This window comes from Pelophylax lessonae, assembly GCF_965119305.1.
Source record: "Pelophylax lessonae genome assembly, chromosome: 9".
In the NCBI taxonomy this organism is placed as follows: Eukaryota; Metazoa; Chordata; class Amphibia; order Anura; family Ranidae; genus Pelophylax; species Pelophylax lessonae.
Window position 1 is genome coordinate 92385507 of NC_138776.1, and position 22388 is coordinate 92407894.

Consider the following 22388-nt stretch of genomic DNA (forward strand, 5'->3'; position numbering starts at 1 on the left):
AATGATTTTTCAAGTGTTCTAGTGAAAATGGGTCTGATACAAGGTGACCAGATATTCCTGAGTAGTCACTGTCCCTCATTTATTATGTTCCTCCCCAGGGCTTTGTTTCTCAGAGAATAGGTGCAGGAACTCCCCCCTTCTGAGTCACCCCTTGTCTTTGCCCCTACCCACCTGCGAGCACCGTCCCTTAGTTCCACCCCCTACCTGCCTCCCAGTACTGCCCCTTTTAGAGAATACAGAACCAAGTATCATTCTGTTGTGCTAAGTCATTTGTACGGAACTAGTTAATTATAATAAGACAAGCTGCAAAATAGATCCCCTTTAGCCAGCAACAATAGATCCCCAGCAACAGTAGATCCCCCCACAACAATACCCCCTCCACAACAAAATACTACCCCATCAACAATAGATCCATTCCAGCAACAATAGACCACCAGCAGAAACAACAAATCTCCCAGCAGCAAGCATCAATTAACCCTCCAGGAGCCAGTAACAACAGACCTCTCTCTCAACAGTACAGTAGATCCCTTCCAGCAACAACAGACCTCTCTGGGAATATAAGACCCCTCCCAGCAACAATAGATTCTCCACCAGCAACAATATACCTACCCAGTAACAATAGACCCCCCACACACAACAAGATCCGCACCAGTGGCATTAGATCCCCCAGTGGCAATCATCAATATACCCTACAGCACATCCCCAGCACCCCTTGCCATTACATACATTCAGTGGTAGAGGTGCCGGAACTGCACCCCCACATTCCCCCTGAAAAAAAAGCCCTGCTCCTCCCTAGCCAAAAAATGTCCCTGCTTCCATCAATGGAAACACAACTTTGTTCCTGACAACTTTTACATTTTAGCAGTTGTTTGATTGCTTTCTGAAAATGTTTGGGCTTTTTAGGCTGGCTTGCAGCAAAAAAGTGGAAATGTGATCAGGAGAACTAACTTGCCTATAAGGGTGTAAAAGAAAAGGATCAATACAACTGCAAAGATTCTACATAACTCGGGAGAAAAAACAGTAACTACAGAGTTCAAACAAACAACAAACACTTTAATTCTGCACATGGTTCCTTAGGTTTTAACAAGCACTGATTTCCTATCCAACCTCTCCAAAACCTGTAGTACTCAGCTCCCTTGTGTCCAGATTCTCCCTAATAAACATAGTACAGAACAATTAGACTCACATCCATTGACAAGCTTTTAACATAAAGCAGAGTAAATATTGATCTATAGATTCTTGGAGTTTTTGGTCACTATAGAGAACTGAATTTTAGATCAAGTACTTGCTGACATCTGCAATTACTGTTCTCAAAATCAGGTGACAGTAAAAAGACGAGTTTGTTGGGCTGGAACCTCTACATACTTTTGCTCTGAGTTTATTTACTAAGGCCAGGTTCAAATCTATGCAGGTTACAATTGATGCACATTTTACATTTTTCAATACATGTTTTTGATCCATTGAAGTCCATGGAATCAAAAACCAGAAAAAAGTCCCTGGCCCCTTTCCTTAAAATGCACAGATGTGAACGTGACCCATAGGAAACCATGTTTAATGGACTGTAGTGTGTTTCTGCAAAACTGAAAAAGCACTAAAAATACATAGGTGTGAACCAGGCCTAACGGTAAATAGGCTGTTCACTTTGCAAGGGAATTCCTGCCAGAGCTTAGTAAATGAGGTAATGTTCTGCTGAATTCTATCATCCAGTTCTGTGAGGTGATGTGATTGGGTTTCCTATGCAAAGTCAAAATTCATAACATTCACTAAGCTCTGGGGCAAATTCCTTTGCAACTTTCCTTGAAAACTGAACAGTCTTTTTGCCTTTGGTAAATCAAGCCCTTTGTCTTTAGTTGCCACTCGCCCAACCTGCTCTAATGCATAGAGATGCCCAATATTTCATCTATCCTGATTGCAGCCAGCAGCGCACACAGATATTCCTGTGTTCAGTGGAGTGCGCTAAACCGCAAGCCCGCTCAGTGAGTCCAGTGAATGCAATCAGGGCAGATATCATAGAGGTCTCATCCTAAATTCAAATTGACCTGTTTGACAAGTGCAGCCTTCCAAATAGCAGCTTACAGCATGTACTGCTGTATATTTTCCTGTATAACCCCTCTTGTGGAGTGTCGGCAGAATTGCATTCAGTTAAAGGGAACCTGTGGAGAGAAATATGTAGCCTATAACTGCAAATTTCCTATGAAAAATGCTAGATGTCTGGCTTTTCTAAAATTCTACTCAAAGCAAAACAGCCAGAAAGTGAGTACAATCCCCCCTATACAAAACATTTTCGGTTCACATGCTAAATTCCAGTGACAAAAGACTATGTCACTGTTTTTTAACATGTGTGCCAGCTTTTCTGCTTTTGAGGACATATCAGGGAAGTGGTTAACAGATACCTTAGCCAGAGCCCCGGTGTCCCTCATCATTCAGCCTGGAGATTCTCTTTTGATCCTTCTAAAAATTGTAGTTGCCTGGCTGTATCTGGCATCAATACTTTGAGAAACTGACCGACCTGAAATAAGCATGCAGACCAAGAAATCGGAATTCCTGCAAAATGGTCAGACACTGTTTAGCAAGCACTGAAGCCATTGGATCCTTAGGGCAGCTAGACAAATAGAATATGCAGGAGTAGAGAGCAGCAGCACCAGCTGCCCTTACTTAATATGGGTTTTCATTTACAAAATAACTAGATGACCCTTTCAGATAAGTGTTCAATCTGGATCCCTTTGTCAGTTCTTTAGATGGATCTAGAATAAACCACTATGTATGTCTATAGCAGGTGGATGTAAACAGACATAAGTACATTTACATTTGCTTAAATCTGGTCACTTTATGTCCACAGCAAAAAATACAAAGTTCTGCATCCCTTTTTGCATTTGTAGACATAAACAGATGTTATTCATTTACTTCCATCAACATCCATTTTTGCTAAGAAAAATGTTTTGTTAATACTTTTATCACCCATGACTTTGTTTCTTCCACAACTGAAAAAGCAGACATGTAAAGAAACAGGTGTATACTGTTACAGGACACCAAGGATGGGTCCTAGATAGGAGGTATGCGTTTCCTTTGTTTGGGTTGTAGTCCTTGAAGGGGAATGATAAATACTCAGGGTATCTCCCCTATGTAGGGTGAGGGGTTCCAGGTTGGTCCAGTAAAAGAAAAACTGACTTGCAGTTTCCTCAGGATTGTTAAAGTGTTACTAAACCCAGGAGCCTGCATTCACTATATCTGGTCTCCTACAATACACAGAACATGGAAATGCAATTATTTTAGTAACTATAAACTGCTAAATACCTTTTCTCATCAGCAGTATAGAGCAGTCTTGTGACTTTTATCAGTGTCCGGCCAAGCACTGGTTAAAGCTTGTCTGGTTAAAGCTGACTGTCCTATGAGGCTGTGCTACCCCTAACTTTCTGTCTGGACAGTGCTGATTGGCTCTGTGCTGATCACGTGCACCCTCCCCAAAGATTGGCCCTGTGCTGATCACATGCACACCCCCCCCCCCAAAAAAAAAAACACTCTCTAACAACACAAATCAAACTGAGCATGAGCAGAGGGCCTCAAGGCTCTGTACTATCAGGAGATGGATTGGGGACAGTAAAAGAAGGGGAGGCTTGAAGAAGACAAGATCAAACAACCCTTAGGTTTCACAGTGAGTATAACAAGCATGCTTTACTGCATATACAGACTGATTTTTACTGTTGTGAGTTTAAGTCCTAATATGGGACCAAAAACACTGAGACTCGGGATAGAAAAGAGCTTGACTAAACATGACTATGGGTATCTTTGTCCCAAAAGTTAACCTGCCTGCAAAAAAAGATCTGAAAAATGTAAAGAAGCAGTCAGCAGGTGTCAGTGCGGTGTGATGTGGGACAGGGCATGCTTGCAGGAAGGTGTTTTCATGACTAAGACCTGGCTAGTCTATGGTGTCCATTTCTATGGACCACCTGACAAAGATGGTGACTTTAAAACCCTGGCCAGGGACACGTTTTACTGGTGGTGAGACAGGATTTTTACATTGTTCAAGTTTGTGTGGACTGACTCTTTGCTTATGCAAATTAAGCTGGCTGATGATCGAAAACCTAGAATATCACAACTGATATAAACTGAACCGAAGACGGATGTGTAAACTGCTGTAGAAAGATTTACAAACGAAGGGCCCCCCATGCTCAGACTTAAGCACCACTCAGTCCCCAATATTCCAGAACAACCAAAAAAGACAATTTGCCCATGGGACTTTTCAGAGTGGTGCTAAGTAAAATAGTACAGCAAATGTATACAAATACTAAATTTATTTCAATTTACCGGTACATAAAAAACATATACATGTTCACATTGATTGTGTAGTGTAGAAGTAAGGTCACTGTTTCACCAATGTACATTCAAGATGCCAACGTGAATAATAAATCATTGTTCATTTGCAGAAACTGTAATCTCTATGCATTACGGGACAATGCCCACTTCATCCGGAGACAGCCGCAGTTGGTTTATTTGTTCATCTATGGAAAAATCCTATCAGTCTGCAAATAAATTAAAATTGTGTTCAACAGTTAATAAGAAACAAAGATGTGGATTCTATTGGGCAGTACATCAGTTTCTGTAAATGGAGTCCAAAGATATATAACTACACTCACATGGATGTAAATTGGGTACAACTCAAAACCACATGGTAACAAATAAAAAAGATGACATCTAGATCCCTATTGCTGTGAAAAAACCACAGCAGAGGTTCCCCCGGGAGCTGAGGGTAGATGAGTGACCAGCAGGCAGGGTAGAAAATGGGTGGGACCCCCACTGCAAAACCCCTATAAAAATATAAGTTGAATAGTGAAACCGTGGGAGGGATGATATGAAAAATAAAAAAACGCAAAGAAAGAAAAAGGGAGGGGGGTAGAAATGTAACATACCATAGGTAAGGTTACATTTCATAAGGTAACAAGATAGGTGCTGAAAATATACTGCCAGGTAAAGGAACATACCTTATTAAAAAGAGGATAATGAGAAAGTCCAAAGAGCACAGCAGCATGGAAGGCTGATGCTTGCACCAAGTGATTAGACAGGGTCTGCAGGTGGGAAGCCCCCTCTTATACCCAAGAATATTCTTATAGGGCCATCCACTACCCAGTATCATGCATCACCCAGAGAATGACGTAGGCAATTGATTACCGTCAAAGCAATGTGGAGATCACGCGCATGCACCCCGCTCACCACCGAGCAATGCCAAGACGAAGGGGGACAGGTGCTGCACATCCCTCCCCAGGAGGGGGAGAGAAGAGGTCATGATGCTGAAGCTATTTGCAAGTGGCCTAAGGCCAGTTGCAATAAACGGATAACTGGGTTCCAAAAGGAAAATAAAGAACAAACAAATAAATAAAAAAAAAAAAAAAGGAAAATGGACAGTGAAATAGAAAAAAGAGAGAAACAAAAGAACAGAAGTGAAAAAAATAAATGAAATAATAAAAAATGTTTTAAACATATATATATATATATATATATATATATATATACATATACATACACACAGTATCTCACAAAAGTGAGTACGACCCTCACATTTTTGTAAATATTTTATTATATCTTTTCATGTGACAACGCTGAAGAAATTACACTTTGCTATAATGTAAAGGTAGTGAGTGTACAGCTTATATAACAGTTTAAATTTGCTTTTCCCTTTAAAATAACCCAACACACAGCCATTAATGTCTAACCTGCTGGCAACAAAAGTGAGTACATCCCTAACTGGAAATGTCCAAATCGGGCCTAATTAGTGGTCACTGGAAGTTCAACATGGCACCACATGGCAGAGAACTCTCTGAGGATCTGAAAAAAAAAAACGTTGCTCTAAATAAAGATGGCCTAGGCTATAAGAAGATTGCCAAAAGCCAGAAACTGTACACGGTAGCCAAGACCATACAGCGGTTTAACAGGACGGGTTCCATTCCAAACAGGCCTCGCCATAGTCGACCAAAGAAGTTGAGTGCACATGCTCAGTTCATTGAGGGAACCATGAATGCCAAAATGTACTGTAACATACGGAAGCAGAGCATGATCCCCTCCCTTCGGAGACTGGGCTGCAGGGCAATATTCCAACATAATAATGACCCCAAACACACCTCCAAGATGACCACTGCCTTGCTAAATAAGCTGAAGGTAAAAGGTGATGGACTGGCCAAGAATGTTTCTGGGCCTAAACCCTATTGAGCATCTGTGGGGCATCCTCAAACGGAAGGTGGAGGAGCGCAAAGTCTCTAACATCCACCAGCTCTGTCGTCATGGAGGAGTGGAAGAGGACTCCAGTGGCAACCTGTGAAGCTCTGGTGAACTCAATACTCAAGGCAGTGCTGGAAAATAATGGTGGCCACACAAAATATTGACACTTTGGGCCAAATTTGGACATTTCACTTAGGGGTGTACTCACTTTTGTTGCCAGCGGTTTAGACATTAATGGCTGTGTGTTGAGTTATTTTGAGGGGACAGTAAATTTACACTGTTATACAAGCTGTACACTCACTACTTTACATTGTAGCAAAGTGTCATTTCTTCAGTGTTGTCACATGAAAAGATATAATAAAATATTTACAAAAATGTGAGGGGTGTACTCCCTTTTGTGAGATACTGTATATAAATAATTAAAATAAATAACAAATAGAAATGTAAAAAATAAGAATTAATAAGTTGAAACATGAGTATTAATAAATAATGATGGGGAATAAATGAATAGAAAATATGAAATATAATAAAGAAACATAAGTGAACAAATGAGTAATAATAACCAAATATTAATAATGAATAAATGGATAAAATATATGTAAATAAATAAATAATGAACAAAAAAATAGCAGGCGCCTAACGTTATACCAATGGAATCACAACTCCCGGTGGACGGAACCGAAAGAGATCAGACATAGAAAAAAGAAGAGTACCAAAAATGGAAATAAGTAGAATCGTTTAGCCATGTATAATAGGTACCTTTTAAAGAATAGATCCATTTCATCTCTCTCTGTAAAATAGTCCTGTCCCAGTCACCCCCCCCCCCAAGGATTTTGAGGGATGTGTCCGAGAGCCAAGGGCAGTAAAGGGCAGTATTGATGATCTACTGCTACATTGTGACCCAGAGTCCCCTATTTCTGTGGTCATGTATTCTATGCAAGAATTCACAGATAGTTTTTTCGACATGGAATGAACCACACTCCCAAAGAAAGAGATAAACCACAGCTTGTGTGTGACAATATACAAAATGTCTAGGATATAGCTTTTTTCTATTGGGAAGAACCACATTTTTAGCAGGATTAATTAATTTAAAGTAGTCGCAATTGCTGCACTTAAACATCATGAATCATTCGATTTTGTAAGGTCTCAGGTTGTTTCAGAGTTAGATTAGCGCTATGTCTTTTGGGAACATGGATTTTCTCAATCTCGGCTAAACCCTACTTCAAAGAGAGAGCTATACTAGGATTAGTTGGAGTTGATGGGTACTTAGTCAATTTCTTTCTCAATACATTGGGATTAGTGGTATCTTTCTAAACTGAACGTAATATGGTTTCCAAGTCAATACAGTCAATTAAGTCTAAAGGTTCATTCTCAGCCAATAACATTTACCATTTTTTAAACCCGAAAATCACATTTGGTATAATTGGTGGGAAATGGTGGCTGGGAAATTAGTTGTTCTTCTTTTTGATACAATTGTTTGACTAGAAGATTACGTACATAGAGGTTCAAATCATTAATAACTTCAAAATGGTCAAGGTTAGATTGTGGGCAAAAGCTAATTCCCTTAAGGAATAGCAGTCTTTCAGGGTCAATTAAGGAATAGAATGACAAATTAATAATTTCCAGGGACTGTTGTTGGCTATCTATTTGCTGGTCATTCCTGTCTTCCTGGCTGTGTGTTGATCCAATACCCCAATCGTACAAATCCGATTGAAGTTGGTATGCTCTAAATTTGGCATAAGGGGAGTATAAGATGCTGAAGCCCCTGAAATGATGGGAATGGAAACATCCTCGGTGAGGGTAGGTGCTACCCATCCTCCCATTGTCACTAATGATGAAAGTTGCTGCCCTTGGGAATTGGATGTTAGAGGCTCCTGTTCTCCTTTTGCATGGGGCCTCCTCTTGGGGTGTCATTGCTGGGATCTAAACTTTCTTCCCCCTTGGGGCATTTGTATACCTGTTGTTGTGAGAGCGTGTCAGAATAGTTCCAACGTGCTTGAGGAATAGAAACAGAAGAAGCAGTACCTGAAGGGATATTGCTGTCATAATCCTCACTGTAATGGGTCTGTCTTTTGCGTCTATTCGGTCTGGATGTAATAGATTGCCATTTATAGGCATGTTTTTGTTTTATATTTGTTTGTTTTTTTCACTTCTGTTCTTGTGTTTCTCTCTTTTTTCCATTTCACTGTCTATTTACCTTTTTTTTATGTTTATTTTCTTTTTTTCCATTTGGAACCTAGTTATCCCTTTATTGCAAATGGCCTTAGGCCACATGCAAATGGCTTTGGCATCATGTCCTTTTCTTTCCCCTCCCAGGGAGGGATGGCAGTGCCCATCCCCCTTAATCTCGACATTGCTTGGATCTCCACCATTCTCTGGGCCTGCGCATGCGCACGACTCTCGCCTCCCATGTTGATTCTAGACCCTCCTCAGTCAATGGCGGCGATCCTCCGCAAATATGCGAGGTGGATTCATGGGTGGAGCTTCCTGTCTCCACCTTAAACATGATGCTGGGTAGTGGATGACCATATCAGGAGATCCTTGGGTATAAGAGGGGACTTTCCACCTGCAGACCTTGTCTGGTCATTTGGATGCAGGCAGCAGCCTTCCATGCTACTGTGCTCTTTGGGCTTTCTCGTTATCCTATTTTTCAAAAGGTATGTTTCTTTACCTGGCAGTATATTTTCAGCACTTATCTTTTTGCCTTATACCAGTGATGGTGAACTTTGGCACCCCAGATGTTTTGGAACTACATTTCCCATGATGCTCATGCACTCTGCAGTGTAGTTGAGCATCATGGGAAATGTAGTTCCAAAACATCTGGGGTGTCAAGGTTTGTCATCACTGTCTTATACACTTACTATGGCTAACCTTTATTTTGGTGGTAATAATTTATCTCTTGGAATTACACTTTTTTTTTTTTAATTTTATATATACCCCTCCTGCACAATCATCACCTCACTAGGTATCATTACTTGGTTATATATCCAGAGCACTCTTGGTTTTTTTATTTGCATTTTTTTTTCATATCATCCCTCCCACGGTTTCACTGTTCAACTAATTTTTTGTTAGGGGTCTTGCAGTGGGGTCCCGTCCCTTTTCTGCCCTGCCTCCTGTTCACCCATCTACCCTCAGCTTCCGGGAGAACCTCTGCTGTGGTTACTCGCAGCAATAGAGATCTAGATGTCATCTTTTTTATCTTTTACCATGGGGTTTTGAGTTGTACCCAATTTACTTTCATGTGAGTATACCTAGTTATATATCTTTGGACTCCGTTTACAGAAACTGATGTACTGCCCTATAGAATCCGCATCTTTGTTTGTTATTAACTGTTGAACACAATTTTAATTTATCTGCAGACTGACATGGTTTTCCATAGAAGACCAACTGCGGCTGTCTCCTGATAAAGTGGGCGTGGTCCCGTAAAATGCATAGAGATTACAGTTCCTGCAAATGAACAATGATTTATTAATCATGTTTAATGTACATTGGTGAAACGGTGACCCTACTGTTTTTTATGTAAATTGAAATAAATTTAGTATTTTTATACATTTGCTGTACTATTTTACTTAGCACCACTCTGAAAAGTCCCATGGGCAATTTGTCTTTTTTGGTTGTTCTGATGTAAAAGGATTCAGTTGCATTTTTTCTGTATCAGTTTTCGCAACAGAACTGACAACACTAATATAAAAGAATCAGCATTTCTCAGTTTTTGTTCTGTAAACATGTTAGGGATTCAAGATTTTCTTAGTCTAGCATAGGGGAATCACATCCAAGTCACAAAATTAGTACAGCAGTGAGGGAAATGCTAAAAACATAATCTGTCAGTGATGCATAAAAACTGGAGGTGCAAAATACTGTAATTAAAGGTTATAATATATCAGTTGTCCATTTCATTCTATGTCAGGGTATTCTCATACCTGTAGTCCCTTAGCACTGCTGTTTGTTCACATTCCTAGATTTACGCACCTTTCTCAACTTCTTCATTAGCTTTCCATAGGACAGAAATATAACCATCAGAGGTAGCACAAAACATGTTATAAGGAAGGTAATAATGTAGGTTTGGTCTTTCACTTTTCCTGAATACCTGGAATAGAAAATATACAAAAAAACACAATTAGTCTTTAAAAAAATACAACGTTGCCAATCTAAGAACGAACACACTTACATGAGGGGAGGGTGCTGCTGCTTAATGTCCAGTTACAATTAAATAATCAATGCCTCTGCCTCACATATAATTCATGGCTGATTGCTGGAGGTAGGACAAAATAAGCAGACCAGATGGACACATAAAAAGGTAATTATTCAACTGCTCCTATTAGCTTTAAAGTAGAACTATTGGCAAAACGTTGTTTTTCAGTTTGGATAGAGTACGGGAGGATCATAACCCCTGTCAGTTTATGCCATCCGTGTCCCATTGGGGAGATTTCCCTTCACTTCCTGTTCCGTAGCCAAAATAGGAAGTGAGAGGAAATCTCTGCAAATTAAGGAAATCCCTTGGAGACCCCCAAGGTCACTAGAACTAGTGTCCCCATTGGAAGATTTCCCCTCTATTACTTTTCCGGGGACCCAAAATGTGGGATTTTCTTTTATTTTCACTTTCAATGATAATGGTAAACAGGACAAATAGAGAGGGTGAATCTCCCTAACAGGGGCGGGGGCAACAATAAAAATCTAAATAGATGGAAAAGCTGCGCTAATATGAACCAGTAGGTCTTGTGCAAAAAACCTACGGTAATTGAAAATAAATGAATATCAGAAATAGTGCCTGTATGTCAAACACTCAGTGAAGCAACAAATTAAATAATGTATACATAAAAAAGTGACCACTAGAAATCACAAAGGAATGTAGACAATATTAAATAATATTCCATAAATAATCATGGCATAAATAACATATGGTTCGTATTAGCGCAGCTTTTCTATCTATTTTTTGTTTCTTTTGTGTAGTCTCACTTATAGCTGCTGCTTTTTCCTTTGACATTTTGTGCGGTTACACAATTTTATTTATTAACAATAAAAATCTGACAGGGTTGTAATCGCTTTCCGCTCCATCCAAACCCACCCCCCCCCCCAAAAAAAAAAGTTTTGCCTTGAAGCGGAGTTCCGGGCAAAAAAACTTTTTTGAGATAAAAATACCCCTAGGACAGTCAGGGCTAGTGCATTTAAGCAACGATAGCCTCTGAACTGTTCCCTGTTTAGCTTACCTGCAGGATGAAATATTTACCTTGTAAATTTCTTGTCCAGCGCTGCCATCTGCGGTGTGGGCAGCTGAAGCAGGAGCGTCCCTCATCGTGTCCCTCTTCCTGGATGTCGGAGTCCCAGAAGGCCATGCTCGTCACTACTGGGGCAGGCGCGTCACCCCGCAGCTGGTTCTGTGCATGCTCAGAAGCTGTTCTAATGCATTCAGCAGGGAATGACGCACCTGCCCCGGAAGTGACGAGGGACACCGGTGCAGGCGCATTGACTCCTGGGATTGATGACCCTCATCTCCCAGGAGTCAATGCAAAAGAGGAAGTGACGTCGGGGGCCGTGGCCGCAGAGGGAGGAAGTGGAAGGAAGGTAAGTTTATTTTCAGAAAAAATCAGGTAAATGAAACAAAAAAAAATAACTATCCAATTCTTTTTCAGGTTGTTTTAATGTACCAAAAACTGCAAAGTGGAAAAATAGGGTGGAACTCCGCTTTAAGCTGTACTTTAAAGATAGCAGGCAGCAAAGGGGGTAGTATGTGACATTAGGTCTGATTTAAAGGGATAAGAAAAAAAAAATTACTGGAAAAATTTACTGCAGCATTGTATTATTTCTCCTCCACTGTGGAGTCATAGATCTCTGTTACTAGAAGAGGAGGAGAAAAGTTCAAACAGTATAACAGTATATCACAACTTTACAAATATACCGTAGATCATCTAGAATGGGAAGAACAGAGGAGGTTGTGTCTCAGATTGCTAAAGAAAGAAGTACATTTAGATAATCTTCACTAGAACTTTGCTAAAAGAACAAAGTGGGATGACCACAGTTCCAAAAAGAAGAGCTGCTATAGAAAAAGTAAAAGGAAAGAAATAGAATCATATACAATGCAGTGGTGATAGACATTCGGCATTATGTCTAAACATAAAGCACCAACAGTTCAAAGTAATATGCCAAACCCCTTTGGTACAGATCAACCCCTAACCTGCTTCTTTACAATATTCTCTAGTGGTTGGAGATTTGTACAACCAGATACATTCCCACAGGCCACACAAGACAGTGGCATCCTTAGCATGTCTGACATCTGGAGAAAAACATTTCAAACATTGCTCCCATACATCAAAATCATTTTCAGTAATAACTGTAAAATTAGACATCATGCAGTAGAACTAGCTGGAGGGGGGTGGATAGCAATAGATGTAAGTATGGTTGCAGAGATACTGATCATAGCATATTAATGCACCTGACATGCAGGAGCTCAGAGACACTATAACCTGCATAGTAACCAACATTTGAAACTAGTTAGCAGTGATACCTTGAAGGTATCAAGGTCACTTGCTGATCCCCTGGAGGCATGGCCAATAGAGCGGGTGTTGCTTTATGGCTTGTAATGTGGGAGCAAAACAGGCCATTAGCACTGATATCATTGACAGCAATAATAACTCCCAGCGCTGGTCTAAATGGCCACAATCATACCCTCTTCATTAGTGGTCAGTGGAAGTATCATTAACCCTCCCCCCATCATTGGTGGTATGCAACAGGCAAGATAACTTCCTCCCAATATTGGCGGTCAGTGGCTGGCTGGAACAATAAATACCTCCCCTCCCACACCAAGCTCTTTCTTCCAGTCGGGTCAGGACTATAGTACTACTTTAGGGTGGAGATCACATCTGACTTCTTTCAGTGCCAAGTGCTGGAGATTTCCAGTACCCATGACACAGGTGCAACTCTGCATGTCACTGGCAGATTCACCAGTGCACCCTCTAAATGTTAGTACCTGGTGTGGACCATTACTCCCCCTCCCACCCCTGTTTCTAATAAAAAATATAGTCTTGTTGGGCCTCAAACCAAGTATGATGAGGCTCCATAGAAAAACAATTAAGGGGCCCCTCCATGTCTCTAATCTCCATCTCAAAGGCAGATCCTCTAGTTATACAGAATACGAACTGATTTCACAACATTAATGTATAGATTTCCAAACCATATATGCAGTCATTGTATCCAAATGTTATAAATCAAATCCCATTGCAACCTGCATAAATCATTGTATAGCAGACTGCACTGGGCCCCAAAGCAGTTGCATAGTATGGTTCTAGTTATGTCCTTGTGTTCTGCCTAGCCTTTGCAACAAAACTCTATTTGAATCCTTGAAGGGAAAATTACATGCTAACTCGCTGTAATGGCCAACAAAAACAAATGCCTTACTTAAGAACTTTTCACTTATGAGGCCCCTTGTGCAATGCAGTTGCCATTGACCAGAGGCTCTCACACTGCGAATACTCTCTATGGCTATGGAACTGGATGGCCCATCACGTCTGTCATAAATATATAGTGACTGCAATACTCCACCTGCTTTAGAGGCACTCTCAATTGGAATCTATAGGTAGAGTAGAGCCCAATTGGTTATACTCTGTTTTCAAATAGTTGAAGTACTATCACAAGCCTTTGACATTATTTCATAAAACCCCTGTCAAAATCCCTATTGCTTGTAGATTGAAAATTCATATCTTTCCTCAAAGCAGTAATAAACAGAGTCAAAATCATCATAATCAGAGAAAGGTGTGTGAAAGAGCATGGTAGTACCATTGTTAAAGCTGTAATTGACACAGACCCTTATTGGAAAGGGGAACCAGAAAAACAGGGCCATGCTGCCTTCGGGACAGGTCCATAACAGACCATGGCAGTACCATTCTTAATGCTCAGATTCCTAAATTTAAAATAGACTAGACATCTGCCATTTTTCTCAGTGGCTGTCACCCTTCCAAATTACCCATTGTACCTAGGTAGCCAATATTTGTAGGAAAAGATCTGTGAATAAAATATAAATATATTTAAAAGAGTCCAAAAGTTTGCAAAGTGGTAGTTTTTGATCATAAAAAATCCTGACATCATCAAAAGTTTAATCAAGAGAACCCTGATCATCCCGTACTTCAACTATGGTGCTACGTTGATAACAAAAGACATAAGCTGGAACTCAGCCTCTGGACATCAAGTTATAATTTGTTAGCAAATGGAAATATGGGGCAATGCATTATGCACAACATTAGATTAGAAATATTTTTATATAGGATATGTGTCTCTAGTTGCTAAATATCAGGCTTGTTATAGGAAGCGTAGGCCTCCCGGGAAATTGAGCTGCAACATGAAATTTAATGCTTCAGCCTCACATTGCTGACAAGTTTACAAAGAAGCAAGTAACACAAAAGTTTTATAAAGTATTAATACTAATCATCTGGATTTTCAGCATGCTCTGCAACCAATTTCCATACCCTATAAAAAATATTGTCATTTTTTAAAGGTTAATGTGCATCTGTTGCAGCAGGAAACCAAACCAACTAATACTGAATATGTAATATTGCTTAGAAAAATATTCAAGAATCCTGGCATGAACAGTGCAGAGTCTTCCATAAATGCATTCCATTGTTTGTCAAAGAAAGCTGATCCATGAAAAATAGAGCAAAGAAAAGTGATGCAGGCCATCACAACTAATCAAATTCTATAATTTACTTTCCCAGTTGTTTCTGGACTGTACTGGTTAGTATAGATGACTTCCTTAGGATCTTTCACATCACATGATCGTAACACTTTACCTATCCTGCTACAATCTGCCGCTGATCATTGCTCCAGCAAGCCAGAGGTTTTGTTTGATCATTGAGATACAAAAACAAAAATAGTAAAAATAGTCTTTTAAGAGAAAAAACACAATGCAATTGCTCATGATACGCAATGTTTTAGCAAACTACATGTCAACTAGCTGATGTTTAAATGTACTTCAATTTCTATTGAGTAGACCTTTGTAAAGTTTAATTTAGTATTTTAAAAAAAGACTTTAAAAGTCTTTTACTTACCTAAAGCCATGGTTATGTGAGACCCAAATCTGCTATCTGCTGGACGGCAGAGAGGAAAGGTTTTAGGAAGATACACACATTGCTGCCTGGGTGCATTGGGTGTCCAGCAGCATTGTGTCTAGAAGACTGCAGTGGTGTGATAACTTCAAGACAAGGGGACTGGTGTGATTTAGGCCATCGCTTTTCACTTCCAGGATAGGGAGAGGGCCATGTGACAGCAGACTTAGGTGAGCAAAAAATATGAAAAAAAAAATAAATATATATATATATATATATATATATATATATATATATATATATAGAAAAAGAAAATAAATGGCGAATGGATGGGGTTAGGTTGAAATGGAAGGATGAGGGGGGGGGGGGGGCGTCGTGGGGTTATGACTTTGCTCTGAGATTGTCATATATGATCTTCTAAATATGTTTATTAGACATTCAAGAAACTAGGATTACAGTCCACAGGAAAGGCTTTCTAAGACTTCCTTTGGATAAATTAGGATTAGCTGTACAAGTTAATGCTACCAAAATAGTATCCTTGAAGCTGAACTCCATACATACCTTAAATCTTGCACAGTTGTACAGGCTCCTCTTCTTCATTTAATATGCTTACGTTGAATGCTGCAGAGAGTTATGTAGCACTGCCCCCTAGGGGACTGCTGGATATAACACTTTCAGGATTCCCCTGGGTTACCCATAGCAACAGCTTACAGAAACTTATCACTTTAAGTACTTGGCTCAGTCAATGATCAGTCCAGGGGATGTTGTTTTGTAGTTTAATTTAGAACTGGGATAGGAGAAGGGATGAGTGGGATACTCCAACTAGTAACTATTCACAATGCTGAGGACATCTGGCTTGAGGATGCGGCAAGGCCGCTGCTTCACTCTGCCACTGGAATGAAGGTAATGTAAGTGCTCCTACTTGTAATTATCTTCAGGGTTCTAACTTGGCACCCCCTTTCTTCCTCTTAGTGTAGCTGACACACGTCCACTGACTCTACACTCTGCAGTGGTCCCCTTCCTGGGCAGACCCCTGGGCAAGTTCCTCTGTACTCACGGACACTGTTTTTCCAGAGTCACCGTTGCCCTCAACTCCACCAGTCAGCTTTCTCTGGACCTCTGGATTCAGCCACACACTCTGGTTCACTAGGCCGACTGCCTGTGACCACCATCCACTGTTGCAGAAGAGGAGACAACCATTACCCTCCTTCTGGGACCTGGATTCCCGCCCAAAGGCCCCCTGCCTTATGTGCCCTTGGCTTTTATACCCTATCTCATAATGCATCATTCTCTGTGCCAAACCCATGGGATAGTATCAAAGCCTGTGAGTCATTTGCTGGGTTTCCTCCACTGTCCCACGTGCCTCCCCATTGGACACAGTGGGGACACTCCCTCAGCCCAAATGTATCACACATCAAGCACATGGAGCAGGCCTAACTATGAATCATGCTCCTCTGATAGGCAGAGGGCATCTATGTTTTGCCTGCTGCTCTCCTGATAAGCAGGCAGAGCCAAAGCACTCTCCTCACCTAGCACCTATCTGGGAGGGTGCTACAGTTAGATAAAATCTGTCTACTATTTTGGTTGAAGGACAACAAGCATCATCTGTGGCTTTCCTCACCAGCCTTGCTGCCCTTTACATTTACTGGATTTCAGTTCTTTCAATCATGGCGGCTCAGCATCAAATGTGGCCATTACCTAGGGAAGTCTGCATGCAAATGCACCTGGCTAGGGTTGAACACTCCTCCAGACTTACATTCACCTACCAAGGCACTTAAATATTTTTATAACTCCTCCCATGAGCAAGGCTAGTGCTTGCATAAGGATTGGGGGCTCCTGAGAGGAGTACTGAGGAAGGATGCTGTGATATTTTCATATAGCTATTTAGAGCACTCTGCCGACCAATCCTACAATCCATGTTCTGTTCTGCCAGCATGGAGAAGTACAGAGACCCAGTGATGACAGTATAATCAGAAGGGGAGGAACTAGGGAACATAAAACACAAACAGATTAATTTCAGCTTTAAAGTCATAAACTCTACAAGCTTCAAATAATCCCTAGCCTGCTCTATAAAACGTCCCTAACTTTGTTCCCATCTCAACAATGCTTCCTTTGGTTTAACCAGTCCAAACCCATTTTAAAGATTTGGTTAACTACTTCAAGACTATTAGGGAGGTTTTTGTTCTGTTTTCTTATCCTGTCACTGTGTGTGTGTGTTGGAATTAGTGTGATGGATTTCTTTATGTTCCAGTAACCAGTATGCCATACAACGTCTACCTAAGGCTAAGTTCACACTGGCATTAAAAGCAGGCATTTGAGGGGTGATAAAAATGCCCCTCAAATACCTATGCAAATGATACAATGGACAGCACACGGTGCTGTTCACATTATCAAAACATGAAGTGTTAGCATTGCATCGCTTCAAAATCAAAGCCTCATGTCAAGTCAGGAGGCGTTTCAAGCCTTTCAACGCCTCTCATTCAAGTCTATGGTAATGCTTTGCAAATGCTCTGGCAGAAGTTTGCGGCGTGGTTGCTGTGCGGTTGCAGGGCATTAAAATTCATTTATTTCCTGTAATTTCACTTTCCGTTGTGAACTCACCTTAACGCTTATCAAACTTTTCAAAACTGTGCATTGGGCAATCGGGGAGTGCTATTAACTCATCATTAATGCTTGTAATAGGCCTGTCTAACGTCCAAACTAAAGCTCACTAAGAGAAGTCTGGCCCTATAGGAGCATTTGTTAAAGCGGTTGTAAAACTAAAAAAAAAAAAAAAAAACCCCTGCAAGACAAAGGCATAATGAGCTAGTATGCATCGCATACTAGCTCATTATGAATTACTTACCTTAGAACAAAGCCCCGACAAGGACTCCCGGACACCGTTGTGGGAGCTGACATGATCCCTCGGCGTCTCTTCCGGGTTCGGCGGCTCCGGCATGTGCGTGGGAGTCATTTTCCGGCAACCTCCCGGCAAGGAAAGGCCCGCCGGACCTTCAGAGCGCATGCGTCGCTCGCGTGAGCGGCTGCATGCAGTGCAAATATCAATTAATATAAATATTAATTGTACCTACAAGTAAGCCTTATTATAGGCTTACCTATAGTTAAAAGTGGAAAAAAGCGGTATACTACTGCTTTAAGCGTTAGAAATGTAATCGAGTGTGAACAAGCCCATAGCCAAGAGCCATTGCACTTGTGAGCTTGATATTTTGAAGACATGCATTTCTTGAGGGTGAAGTTTAGAATCAGAAGAATCAGTGACATCACCTGGACTAGAATGAATAAATGGATTCTTCTTCCTCTTTGACCTTCCCATTATAAAATTGCCATGCTTCACTTATATAAAGACACATTACATATTGCCAGCTTCCATTAAATCCAAGTGCAAGCTAGCTCATTCAGATGCGTGCTGAAGGATGCACCAACTTACTTGTTATTCAATTGTCGCATTCATTCTAGATGCCACTTACGGGTCAATCATAACAACACTAATCATAGCTGTAATGACAAAATGATGACACTTCAAGGAGCTGAACCAAATACATTATTTAATATCAGCAAACCATGGAATGCATCTTTATAACTGCAGGAGGAAGAGTATCAAACTTTGGGAAGAGCGGTTATTTGATATTAATATACATTTTATATTGGTACAGTTATATTTTCAAGCATGACTGCTTGTCAAGCCACCCTGTGCAGCTACATTAAGATAGCAAACAGTATAACCAAGCATTAACCAATTTTATAGGTCCAGTATTTGAATTCAAAGAGATTTAATAGTTCTATAGGAATTGACATCTTCTATTACTTTATATAAAATACATATATAAATGTGATCCATTTAACATTACCCTGTCAGCACAGGGCCACTTGCATAGAATTACATACCTGATAAAAAAAGTCACTAGACTTACCTTTCTGGTGACCTGTGTATTAAAATATTGCCTTTTTCCTCGCCAGCTGCTGCATATATTCTACACTTCTGGGTGAATGGAATACTTGCTCCGCCACTGCACACCGTGGTTTCTCCTACCAGCTTATATATCACCACAGTATGTACAAACCTTCGGAGGAAACTCTTGTGTGCTGTTGGGGAAATGGGTTTTTGTCAATCAGCCCGGTTGAATACCTATAGCAGCCGGTACAATAAACATGTAGGCAGGTAGTAGTTAACACTGCCCCAGCTGGGAAGTTTGGAGTTGGGTCTGATCCCCGGTCCTGTGTGCTAAAAAAGGGATGGAAGCTTGGACCCTGGGTGGCTCTCTGTTCAGTTCTGGTCTGACCTGTTCTGTCTTACTTGTCGCCATTGTCTGGATTTCCAGTGCCATGCCAAAGTCTGAGTTTGATGCCATCCATTGACTCAACCACTTATGGACTTTTTCATATGCAGGTATGCTGGGACAGCCACAAGCTTGAAATAGGGACTAGGGATATAAGGGAAATGACTGCACTTTATTTGGGACTGTTGTCTGTATATGTCATCATGTTAAATGTATCAAGTAAAGTGTTTGAAACTTTGCCTTTGCCTGGTCTGAAGTTATTAAATGGGTGTAATGTAATTAACCAGCAAATACACTCACCAGCCACTTAATTAGGTTCAACTGCTTGGTAACACAAATTGCCAAATCAGCCAATCACATGGCAGCAACTCAATGCATTTAGGCATCTAGACGTGGTGAAGACGATTTGCTGAAGTTCAAACCGAGCATCAGAATGGGGAAGAAAGGCGATTTAAGTGACTTTGAACGCGGCATGGATGTTGGTGCCAGAAGGGCTGGTCTGAGTATTTCAAAAACTGCTGATCTTTTGGGATTTTCACACACAACCATCTCTAGGGTTTACAGAGAATCACCCGAAAAAGAAAAATATCCAATGAGCGGAAGTTGTGTGGACAAAAATGGCTTGTTGATGTCAGAGGTCAGAGACGAATGGGCAGACTGGTTCTAGATTAGAGAAAGGCATTAGTAACTCAAAAAAACACTCGGTACAACCAAAGTATCTCTGAATGCACAGCACATCAAACCTTGAAGCAGATGGGGTACAGCAGCAGAAGACCACACCGGATTCCACTCCTGTCTGCTAAGAACAGGAAACCGAGGCTACAATTCGACAGGCTCACCAAAATTGGACAACGGAAGATTGGAAAAATGTTGCCTGGTCTGCAGAGTCTCGATTTCACCTGCAGCATTCAGATGCTAGGGTCAGAACTTGGCATAAACAACATGAAAGCATGGATCCATCCTGTTCAGGCTGGTAGTGGTTTAATGGTGTGGGGAATATTTTCTTGGCACACTTTGGGCCCCTTAGTACCAATTGAACATTGCTTAAATGCCACGGTCTACCTGAGTATTGTTGCTGACCATGTCCATCCCTTTAGAACTACAGTCTACCCATCTTCTGATGGCTCCTTCCAGTAGAATAATAAACCATGTCACAAAGCTCAAATCCTGTCAAACTGATTTCTTGAACATGACAAGGAGTTCACTGTACTCCAATGGCCTCCACAGTCAAAAGATCTCAATCCAATAGAGCACCTTTGGAATGTGGTGGAAAGCGAGATTTGCATTATGGATTTGCAGCCGACAAATCTGCAAAAACTGCATGATGCTGGCATGTCAATATGGACCAAAATCTCTGAGGAATGTTTCCAACACCTTATTGAATCTATGCCACGAAGAATTATGGCAGTTCTGAAGGCAAAAGGGGGTCCAACCTGGTACTAGCAAGGTGTACCTAATAAAGTAGTCGGTGAGTGTATGGTTACAGCTCGGGTCACTAAACACATCTGGGTATGAAGATAATGGTAAAAGAGTTTATACAGTGTGAAGATACAGTGGTTACCAAGGGTAACAAAGGTCTCTTTAGCAGCCTGTCATAAGCATGTACATGTGACAGGTAAGAGAGCCTCTTGCAGTGAGGGAGATCTTGTCTGCACTCTTTAGCAGCGATCTATCTCCCATAGCAACAAGAGCAGATCTGCACCGCCGAGGCTCTCATCCTGTACACAGGTACAGAGGAGAAAGAGTTAAGTGAAGTGCATGTATGGAGTCCATGCTAGGGCTACAGCAGGACCCCATACTGTTACTGGGAATAACGCTGTAAAGCGGTGATACATTGGACAGGTGGGGAGGGCAAGGGCTCTGTGTGTCCCTCCTAAATGCACAAGGGACTATGGATGTACAGTGCATCAGGAAAGTATTCACAGCGCTTCACTTTTTCCACATTTTGTTATGTTATAGCCTTATTCCAAAATTGATTAAATTCATTATTTTCCTCAAAATTCTACAAAGCATACCCCATAATGTCAATGTAAAGGAAGTTTGTTTGAAATCTTTGCAAATTAATTAAAAATAAAAAAACACATGTACATAAGTATTCACAGCCTTTGCTCAATACTTTGTTGAAGCACATTTGGCACCAATTACAGCCTCAAGTCTTTTTGAGTATGATGCTACAAGCTTGGCACAACTATTTTTGGGTAGTTTCTTTCATTCTTCTTTGCAGGACCTCTCAAGCTCCATCAGGTTGGATGGGGAGCGTCGGTGAACAGCCATTTTCAGATTTCTCCAGAAATGTTTAGTCAGATTCAAGTCTGGGCTCTGGCTGGGCCATTCAAGGACATTCACAGAGTTGTCCCATAGCCACTCCTTTTTTATCTTGTGCTTTGGGTCGTTGTCCTGTTGGAAGATGAACCTTCATCCCCAGTCTGAGGTCCAGCGCGCTCTGAAGCAGGTTTTCATCAAGAATGTCTCTGTACATTGCTGCATTTATCTTTCCCTCGATCCTGACCAGTCTTTTAGTTTCTGCCACTAAAAAAGATCCCCACAGCATGATGCTGCCACCACCATTCTTCACGGTAGGAATAGTATTGGCCAGGTGATGAGCAGTGCCTGGTTTCCTCCAGACATGATGCTTGCCATTCAGGCTACAGAGTTCAATCTTTGTTTCATCAGATCAGAGAATTTTGCTTCTCATGGTCTGAGAGTCCTTCAGGTGCCTTTTGGCAAACTCCAGGTGAGCGGTCATGTGCCTTTTACTGAGGAGAGGCTGGCCACTACTATACCATACAGTCCTGATTGGTGGAGTGCTGCAGAGTAGGTTGTTCTTCTGGAAGGTTCTTCTCTCACCACAGAGAAACGGTGGAGCTCT

General features: G+C 41.0%; 1 protein-coding gene across 1 annotated transcript in view; it reads right to left on the reverse strand.

Moving 5' to 3' along the window:
• The window catches only part of LOC309563180 (opsin-VA-like), a 109464-nt gene that overhangs the window by 12588 nt on the left and 74488 nt on the right, over positions 1 to 22388 (reverse strand). Inside the window, exon 3 of the mRNA XM_082267514.1 lies at positions 10180 to 10297. Coding sequence (XP_082123640.1) covers positions 10180 to 10297 — 118 coding nt within the window. The remainder of the gene's footprint in view (positions 1 to 10179; positions 10298 to 22388) is intronic.